At 39.9% G+C, this 10,466-nt stretch overlaps 1 protein-coding gene across 2 annotated transcripts; it reads right to left on the reverse strand.

The window, feature by feature from the left end:
- Positions 1–1,398: 1,398 nt before the first annotated feature.
- On the reverse strand, positions 1,399–4,883 carry LOC124855795. Of its 2 annotated transcripts, none has more exons than XM_047345887.1 (2): positions 3,854–4,883; positions 1,399–1,931 (listed from the first exon to the last, which is right to left on the reverse strand). In XM_047345887.1, the coding sequence occupies exons 1-2, from the start codon at positions 4,427–4,429 to the stop codon at positions 1,806–1,808; spliced, it is 702 nt and encodes a 233-aa protein (XP_047201843.1). In that variant the 5' UTR covers positions 4,430–4,883; the 3' UTR covers positions 1,399–1,805. The 2 variants fall into 2 exon arrangements, with proteins under 2 accessions (XP_047201843.1, XP_047201842.1); XM_047345886.1 differs by having other exon boundaries at positions 3,850–4,883.
- Between the last annotated feature and the right edge of the window lie 5,583 nt (positions 4,884–10,466).

The following is a 10,466-nucleotide window of genomic DNA, read 5'->3' on the forward strand; positions in this document are numbered from 1 at the left end:
TATTTAATTGCCGAGATCTTCAAGTGAGTCGTCTTCCTTGATTTTTTGGCTTGTGCAACATGCCGGGGGGGCTGCTGATGGGTTTATTCTTGGCGTTCTGTTTGCTGGCTGAGTTGTTGAATTGGCTGTCACTGTTTGGGATCACAGGCAGAGTTAAATTATTGCTGTACCTCATATTAACCTCAACATTCACTTCTAGTCAATGGATTTTCATCTCCAAAACAGCCTATTTCTATAAAGGTTTGTCAAAGTCCTCTGTGGTGAAGGGAGCATCTTATGCTGATTAGCTGATGTTGACTGAATTCGAAATCCTTTAGGAAAAGTAAAAATAAAAATAGTCCTTGGGAGTCACTCGTATGAAGAAGTTGTAGTCCAACGTCTCCGTAATTTTAGTTAAGAGAGAAAAAGTTAAGAGTAAAAGAATGCAAGCCAGCAGGTAGCGGGGAAGAAAAGCAAAACACAATGAAATAAACAGTATTTCGATTGTTTCATCCTAAACTTATTTTCTCTGCCCAAACACTTCCTCATACATGAACTGTTTATTAAAATAATAATAACAATAATAAATACACCAAACAGTAACATTAGATATCATCTGACTGAATTATATCTGTTAAACTTCCACCCATTGGGGAAACCCAGCGGGAGTTTAAAAAACAATGCGCCAGGAGTTGGCTGTTCTCTAAGGGTTTAGCGCACCTCAACCCCCCAGTCAGCTAACAGCTGGCGAGGCAAGCCGGGAGTCAGGGCAGCAGAAGCGGACATCTCCGAACACGTCAGAGCACTAGTGCAATTAAGCATTCTCTTGATAAACCGATCAATATTTCAGGTTTACACAACTACATTCTTGTCTGAAAACATTGTAGGTAATGTATCCAACTTTGTTCACAGCTTTTCTCTCGTACGTTGCCTCTCCTGCCTGCCCCTTTGGGACAGTCACATGGTAAAGAAGGAAGTGGAGCAGGCAAATTGTTTTTGATGGTGGCTGCATGACATCACAGGGATTCCAGCTGTGACTTCTCCTTCCTGGGCTGGGCTAGAAGTAGGTTACTGTTGTATTTAAAAAGGTGCAGACAACATATGCAGGTACTACCTGCATATGTTTTGTGCGCAGTCTGTGTTTTAATCCATGGCTGGGGGAAAACAAATCAAATTCAAAATTAGTGAATATTTGCAATAAAACAAAGTTTATCAGTTTGAGCAATAAATATATTATCTTTGTAGAGGATTTAGTTGCATATAGGTTGAACAGAATTAGCAAATCATTGTGTTCTGTTTTTCTTTACATTTTACACAACATCCCCAAAATGTTCCCAAATGAAGTCTTAATTGTTGAACATCCTGTCTACTTTTCTGCCTGTGGCGCCAGATTGACAGTAGGGGTTGTTACGGCCCACACAGGTCTAGGGGTTCAGGGGCGGTAACATAATGATGTGTCCAGAGGAAACAAGTGGAATGTAAAAGGATTTATTACAAAACAGGGTTTCACAAAGCCACAATACAATTTTACCCGGGTAACACAAAAAAAAAAAAAAACACAGAGGGCTAACAGCCTGAGGAATATTAAGTTCAAGGAACCCAAAAAGAAAAGAACATTCACAAAAGGGAGGTACCAAGCCTCCCAACCAGGAGCTTCTAGCTTGAGAAGCAAGCTACAACAAAGTCAAAACCCTTTTAGCAGAACAAACAGGAAAATAAATATTCCAAAACTGCCCAAAGCAATTGAAAACACCAAAGGTGGGGGACAGCTGACCAAAACCTCTTCCTACAAGCTGCCCCACTGGGAGAATGTTCACTGGAGCATTTTATATGTTGCAGGTGGGCCTCATTAGCATCTGATTGGCTTGCAATTCTCTGCTGGTCCAATGGCGCGGCTGCCTTCCAGCAGTCTCCAGGCAGCCAATCAGGAAGGTGTGCCCCCACAGCTGAATCTGCATAACAAAAAAGAGAAAAGGAGCCTGCACAGCCTCAAGAGGCCAGGGGCCGTAACACTCCCCCCCTTAAATTACAAAACCAAGTTTTGTAAATACAAAATGTCACACACAAAAAAAAAAAAAAAACACATTCACATCCTGGAAAGGCCATCGGCGAGAGCATTTTGGACATTTATGTCATGTTCTAGCACTGTAGTGCGAGTTGGAACATCACCAAACAAACATCTGTACTCATTAACTAGACTCACTACATCCTCCTGATGTTTGGGGGACAAGTGGTCAAGTTGATTCTTCAGAGATTTTAACATCTCTGAATTTGTAAGTCGAGGACTAGAACAGATTAGATAATTCGTTTTTATACCATCAATATCACCCAGTTCATCTACTTCTAATTGAGCAGTAGCTGCAACCGGAGCACACACCCCAGTGGTTTCTGATGCAAGTTGGGAGTGGTACAACTTGAGCATGTTCACATGGCAAACATGAGACTTGCGTCGCCGATTAGGGGTACCAATTACATAATCATTCTCCCCTATTTTCTTTAGGACTTCATAAGGTCCATCAAATTTGGCAGATAAGGCTGAGCCAAGAACAGGAAGGAGAGCAACAACCTGATCTCCCATTGGAAACTCCCTTTTAAACAGATGTTTTATCATAAGTATTTTTCATTCTCTTCTGAGAATCAGCTAAGTGTTTCTTAGCCAGGGTGTTAGCATGACAGAGGCGCTCACGAAACGTTTGTACATATTTAGTCACTGTATTCTTAGAGCCTTCAACAGGAACCATGAAAGTTTCTTTCAAAGCTCTGAGAGGTCCGCGAGGTGTATGACCAAAAACCAACTCGGCAGGACTGAAACCAAGAGACTCCTGAACAGCTTCTCTAGCAGCAAACACTACAAATGGGACCCCCTCATCCCAACTCCTCCCAGTGTTCAAGCAGTATTTGCGCAGCATGGACTTAAGGTTTTGATGCCACCGTTCTAATGCTCCCTGTGACTCCGGGTGGTATGGAGAGCAGACAACGTGCTTAATATTTAGAGTTTGGGCCACCTGCTTGAACAATTTCAATTGGAAATTTGTTCCTTGATCAGTCCGTAAGATGTTTGGCAGGCCAAATACAGAAAAAAAATTGTCAATGCTCTAACAACTGATTTTGCTGTAATCTTATTCAAAGGAATGGCTTCAGGAAAGCGTGTAGCAGCACACATGATTGTGAGCAAATATTGGTTTCCACACTTTGTTCTCGGTAATGGCCCAACACAGTCTACTATGACATGGTCAAATGGCTGCTCCATAACTGGAATAGGGCTCAGTGGAGCAGGGGGTATTACCTGATTTGGTTTACCAGCTATCTGGCACACGTGGCAATTGCGACAGAACCTGGAGACATCCCGTTTCATACCAGGCCAGAAAAAGTGCTTTAACAGAAGCACATACTCGTCAGCAAGAACAGCAGCCGACGCTAGAGTAGTCACCTTCTGCTCATTTAAATACAACACCACACGATCAGGAATGCACTTTTTAAAGTCTTCTAACAGCATTAACTCACGTAACGAGTCATATTGGCTAGCCTTTGAGGCAGCACACCACTTATCAAAGAGGATGCCTTTCTCTCTAGCAAACTCGACATGTGTTTGTCCAATAACTTTCTTGTGTTGTCGAAATTTTTGCCGATAAGCTTCAGGTACCAATTCATAAGCTTGTAAGACAGCGGCTTTAACCATTTCATAATTTCAACTATCCTCTAAAGGGAGCGCTGCCATCACCTCTTGAGCTTTTCCAGTAAATTTGCACTGTAACAAAAGCGGCCAGGTATCCCTGGGCCACTGCAAAGCACCAGCAATACGTTCAAAGGCTGCAAAGTATGAATCAACCTCAGATTCTTTGAAAGCAGGTACTAAAGAAATGCACTTACTTACATCAAATGTCATAGCTGCCATGAAGGTGGAACCTGGTGACTCAGGAGAGGCAGATTGCGCTCGAGTCTGGGCCTCCAGCTCAAGTTTGCGCAGCCTTATAGCTTTATCAGCCTCTATTTCCAGTCTCCTGATTTCGAGCTCCATTTGGGTTCTCCTGTCCTGGGCCTTTTCTTCAGCCTCCATTTGGAGACGTGCCAACCGCACCTTTAATCGAGCTCCATCTCGGCTCTCGGAGCTCACAGAAGACAGTGGATCATAACGAGGAAGCGTGTGAGGTGTTTTTCCCTGTGCACTCCCCTCAGAATCCATGCCAGAGCCATGTTTGTGCTCCTCCTCAGGTAAGACAGATTGGATTGGCACTGCAACAGCAGCCTCAGGCAAATCAGGCACTCTAATCACACCAGCTTCCATCAATTTACCTACTAATAGAGCCTTTAATTCACATTTAAGGATTTGTTTTGGGACCTGCAGTTTAAAGTGGTCCACAATCTGCAGCAATTCACACTTGCGGCAGCTATTGATAAGCTCAATAGATGGTGCAGCTAGAAAGTGCCCCAAATTGAATGTAACTGGCATAGCAGCTAATTACTGACAAAACTCACCAACTCTGGACACAGGGATCCTCTCTAACAAGAATCCCAGATGAGCCTCCACTTATGTTACGGCCCACACAGGTCTAGGGGTTCAGGGGCGGTAACATAATGATGTGTCCAGAGGAAACAAGTGGAATGTAAAAGGATTTATTACAAAACAGGGTTTCACAAAGCCACAATACAATTTTACCCAGGTAACACACAAAAAAAAAACACAGAGGGCTAACAGCCTGAGGAATATTAAGTTCAAGGAACCCAAAAAGAAAAGAACATTCACAAAAGGGAGGTACCAAGCCTCCCAACCATGAGCTTCTAGCTTGAGAGGCAAACTACAACAAAGTCAAAACCCTTTTAGCAGAACAAACAGGACAAGAAATATTCCAAAACTGCCCAAAGCAGTTGAAAACACCAAAGGTGGGGGACAGTTGACCAAAGCCTCTTCCTACAAGCTGCCCCACTGGGAGAATGTTCACTGGAGCATTTTATATGTTGCAGGTGGGCCTCATTAGCATCTGATTGGCTTGCAATTCTCTGCTGGTCCAATGGCGCGGCTGCCTTCCAGCAGTCTCCAGGCAGCCAATCAGGAAGGTGTGCCCCCACAGCTGAATCTGCATAACAAAAAAAAGAAAAGGAGCCTGCACAGCCTCAAGAGGCCAGGGGCCGTAACAGGGGTGCATTGATTGATCGGCCGGCCAATTTTCTTAGTATTGGGAGGCCAGTGATCGGCAAATGCTTACATTTGAAACCGATTTTTCTACTTGTATAACCTGTTGTGGAAGTTTTGTTTCTTTTTAAAATGTGAAAAACTGAACTGCAATGCTCTAAAATTTTGATTTATATTTGAGAGCACTACCTCATGTGCAGTTAAAACAAGATTGTATTGTTTCACGGGTATTGTTCAATGTTTTTCAATAAAATAAGAATGGAACATTGAAGGTGTATTGTGACCTATAACACCTGACAGTGTCAGCTATTAAAACAATAAAATCTATGTCTGCAAAAATTAGAATTGGCAGGTCAGGCTTTTGAAAGATCGATAATCTGTAATCGCACAGAAAACTGCAATCGGTGCACCCCTAATTGACAGGTTGGTAAAGAAAATGTGTACTTATGTACCCATATTGTGAAGTCTTTAAAATAAAAATGAATGTTGTTAGAAGCACATGAGGTATGTTTTATTTGTGTAACCCACACTTACAAGTAGGTTTAATAATTTGGATTTTAGGCCAATTTTGTAGTTACAATTAGTTTATGTCTAAGTTCAGAAAGGAGGATAGTTAGCACAACAACTTTATGGCAAAATATAACTGTTTAATACAAAATCTAATTTTTGTTCCCTTTTCCTTTACAAGATAAAGTGTCCACACTTGTTAAACCAGGTGGTGGTTTTTTTTCTCTTCTTTAAGATTTCTTATTGTTCAGTTCCTTTCCTTAGCTGAGTTTGGAATTTAAGTCTGTCAGTCAAATCAATTTGTTGCAACATACTTTTTTTTTTTCTTTTCTTTTTCAATTTCAATGGCTATGTGTCTCTTGAAGTCCCAATCTTATCTTAATCCAGTGAAAGGCTGGCATAGATCCAGTGATCTCAGGTCCTGTGACGAAACCAAATCTGTTCAATCCAGGCCTGCAGCAACGTGCAGCTGGACAATGTCCAAAGTTGAATGGGGTTCTCAAAAAAACAACATGCATATGTATATATAATTCAATGAAGTATTTGTCCAAAAATATGCATATGAAAATATGAATCCCTTAGCAAAAAGAAAATATTAATTAATAGCAAGCTTGAAGAAAATGTAAACCATTATACTTTTGCACATAACAAAACATATAGTGAAAACCGTGAAAATCATTATATCATTCTAATGTTACACACTTCTCCAATTGGTTTTATGTTTTTTTTTCCCTTGTTGGAACATAGTAATACCAGTGACATCAGTAAGCATTAGCATTAGTTTCAATGCAGGTTGCTAACGAATTTACCAAAACACACTCACCAGAGAAAATCATGGCAGAAATGGGTCTAAACTGCAAGGATCAGATCACTTCTACTTTTTTTTTTCACCAGCCATGACTGCAATTTATCAGCATTAACCATTTAAAAAAATATATTTTCTCAACAACAAACTAGCCTAAGCACAGCATGTACTGTTGCCTGCTGTGGTTTCTTCTTCTACTTGTCTTAAATCGCATTACACACGTTGGGGGCAGCGTTGGTGTTGTAGGGGTTAAGTGCGCGACCATGTGCAGAGGCTATAGTCCTCGGTGCGGCTGTCCTGGGTTTGAGTCCTGGACCTGGTGACCCTTGCTGAATGTCTCCCCCTCTCTTTGCCCTCTTTCCTGTCTACCTACTGTTGAAAAATTAAAAATAAAGGCCTCTAGTGCCGCAAAAAAAAACATTAAAACACTTACACTGCACAGTAATGTCCACCTACTGGCGGTTCATGACAGCAAAACCAAAACAGACATACAAACAGATTAAGTGTTACAAAACAACAACAAAAAACAGGGGTCATACCTGTATTCAGGAGCTGGAAACCCCAGGATCAAAATTGAAAAGGCTACAACACAAAAAAAACACAAAATTCCAGTAATAGGCCATTTATTTATTTCTGATGGTATGTATCTTATTAAATGCTTTGCACAGGGAGCACTGTCCACCCGTTAAAATGTTCCCTCAGAAATTTAGTGAAGTAAATCCAGAAAAATGAACTCTTATTGGCATGTTGCTAACTAATGGTTGAAGGGCAAAACCAAAAACTAAAACATGTGCACTAACCTGATTGCAATGAGGGAGCTAAAGTGACTATAATTACAAACACAGTTTAAATAAACCTCTTCTCAGGCAAAGTTTCAATTTGTCTTTTTTCGAGCATTAAAATTTGTGCATCGGAAAAGCTATTTGGTAATTTAGCCATTATAAAATACTTTTATGTGAAACAAGAGTATCAGTTTATGTTAGAGCTGTGAACTTAGTCCAGAATGTTTTGGCGAGAAACATTGAACAAGAATAATTCATTTTACCCTGGCTGGACTAAATTTAGAACTAATTCTTGTTAAAGATGAACCCGTACAACACTGATAACAAAAAAATTATTCCGATTCTGAATCTAAGCTTTCGCAAATATGGTGCAGTTCAGCCACATTGTAACGGATTGCACAGGTTGTGGAGAGCATAGCACAGTGTTAATCCATTGTGAAGAGCCTCCAACAAGAATATGCACCAGGTTTAGCTGCAACAGGCAATAAGTCATAGCTTTGTCATTAACAATTACATGAACCAAGCACCTCTTACTCTGACAAAAGGTAAGGAAGGAAACACATCTTTACGGTTCAGTACTTTGATGACATGGTGACAGAAGGGTTTTTAAGACGTACTACTTTAAACTTGATTTCTAACCCTATATTTACACATACCTTAACCGAAAAATTCATTATCCAAGGTATAACAGTTCTTAACAGATTATTATAACATAAAGTAATATTTTTTTTTACTTTATTCTTGTTTTTTGTCAAGTGATACCAGTTGTACACAGAGTCAATTACTGTAGAAAAAATATAAATTGTCTCAAAATGTGATCTAACGTGTACTGCAGGTGTTAGTCAGGTTTTGAACAAAACCTCTTATTTATTTTAAAGGACACAAAAGGATTACCTCACTTCCTCCTAAACAAAGCTGCTGTTTTCCCCTCAACCTAATGTTTGTGAGTTAACTTCCTTTTCTCAGCCAATCAGAAACAAAGCTGTGCTGCCAACTGAGAGAAAGACAAAGCTGCCAATTAGCAGAGCAGGGCAATCAGCGGGTCAGTCATGCTGAAGGACACCACAGACCTACACACACACACGCATGCACGCATACACACACACATCTACCTGCTGAGTCTTTGAGTTTTGTGGGTTCTGAGATGAGTAGTGGTAAAGGCAATGACAAGTCTCAAAATAAAGACAATTTTATTGCAGTGATCTATGGAATTAGAAACAAAAGGAGATTCTAACTTCGACTCAAACAAGTGGCTTTGTCAAAATATATTTTTGCTTTCCCTTCATTTCTAATATCATTGTTGTAGATGCAGTAGAATTTAAGAGACGAGCTGGAATTTCTTTTTCTATGGATAGGCAAGGAAAGTTTCATGTGAGAGTGGAAAATAAATCAAACAGTATACAGTAATATTTTAGACTTATTAAACATAATAAGCATGTTTTGTTTTTTTTGGACATATGTATGTACAGCCTAATAATGGTTGGTGATGCAGAATTACCCACATACCTGAGGTCTCCTACTTTTAACCTTACCTTGCACTTCAATTTTTATTGCTTTAGGTCTAGGGAGGCGGTGGTTGGGTGTCTCACTGTATACCGGCAGTGGTGAACCCATTTTTTCAGCAGCCCCCTATATTGCATCTTTATTTCATCTTACTTTTTCAAACACACTGCCTTAAACAGTTACAACAGACATGAAAGCATACTAGCACACACTTTGGGCTTTGAGCACCTGTCCTCCCTTCATTGGTCTGTGGGCCTGCTCCTGCCTTTGCTTTGGGTTCCTCAGCTGGCACTGTGCTGCCATGCCTGGGATGGGCTCTGCATGGGCGTCAGTTCTGGGCGTGCCCTGTGTGGTGGGCTGCTGACAGTATGCCTTCACACACACTTTTTTTTCTTATTATTTCTTTTCTGTCAATTCACTTGGCATTTTGCTGCCTGTGCTGGTGTTGTTGGTTGGTAGTGGTCCCTGGTTGGGTTGTTGAGTTATTGAGATGTTGCATTATAGGGAAGCCCTGTTGAGGCAAGCGTGTGCAAACCACTGGATCTTGGACCCAGACTACCCTTAGTCTGTACTGTGCCCTGGAAACTAGTGCCTGCGATGGAGCAACCCTGCTGGAGGGTTGCTCCTGGATAGGAATATTCAACCTTTTCCAAATGCAACCATCCCACACTTTAACCCAAAACAACAGAGTGACACAATCACCAAAAACAGAGAGACCTTCACAAAAGAGACTTACAATTGCAAAACATACAATTGGCAATGGTTATAGCTGCATTTCTCAGCTTTAAATTGTTCTACTGAATATTGGCCCCATAATCCTAAAGTGGAAAGAGCGTAATTTAATTACAAGCCAACCATTGCCAGGTACTACATGTAGTATTTCGGACAGAGGAGTTAAAACAATAATCAAAAAGTTGTCTAGCCAAGAAGTACCTGCAGGGAGCTTCAGTAAGACCTGAAAATAGCAAGTACAGTTTTTCGATGAAAACAATTAGCCATGCCGTCAACCACAAGGGCCATTGCCAGTGCTCCACTACTGCAGAAAAAGCATGTTCAAGTTTGTTTAAAGCGCAAGATTTGGACAAGCCAGTGAAAGACTAGGAGAAAGACTATAAATAAATGGAAAAATTTAGCAAGATATCCTTGATTAGAATCTAAAGATAAAACAAGGATGCACTGTAAAGAAAGTAACTGTAAAATTCACAGTAAAGGACTGATAGCAGCCAGTTACGGTAATTTTTACGGAAACTTAACTGTAATTTAATTGCAGTTTTACTGTAATCCTATTACAATTTTGCTGTAATTGTAGTACAATGTTAATGTAATTTTATGACATTAAAAAATATCTTAAAATTACAGAAACCCTGAAATAGAATTACAGTAAAAGTTATTCTATTTCACAGTAGCTTAAGAGCACCTCCTAAATTGTATTTTCAATAGTAATTGAACTGACTCTGCACACTTTGGCTATTGCTAGCTGTTGAAGTAGAAATGACAATATTCAACTTAATTTAACAAACTCACAATAAATGTCATTCATTTTTGTAACTTCAAGGTAATAAAAAAACCCATTTAAAAATAATTTTATTTCTACTGTCAATTTAAAACCGACAAACAGCAGCATAAGAAAATATTACATTTTTTAAAACAACAGTAAAATTTACTTTTTACATAAATGTCAAAAAGTGTCAAATATATGTCAAATATAAAAATACTCTGGCAAGAATGAATCCAAAACACTATAAATCTATAAATCTTG

This window comes from Girardinichthys multiradiatus, chromosome 19, assembly GCF_021462225.1.
Source record: "Girardinichthys multiradiatus isolate DD_20200921_A chromosome 19, DD_fGirMul_XY1, whole genome shotgun sequence".
Taxonomy (NCBI): Eukaryota; Metazoa; Chordata; class Actinopteri; order Cyprinodontiformes; family Goodeidae; genus Girardinichthys; species Girardinichthys multiradiatus.

What these genes read in the sequence shown, in the direction of transcription:
- LOC124855795 (XM_047345886.1), bottom strand. Translation starts at nt 4,429, where the DNA reads ATGCCAGTTACATTCAATTTGGGGCACTTTCTAGCTGCACCATCTATT. An exon ending in AGCTATGACATTTGATGTAA is followed by an intron (nt 1,932 to 3,849) that starts GTAAGTGCATTT and finishes TTTGTTATGCAG; the next exon opens with ATTCAGCTGTGGGGGCACAC.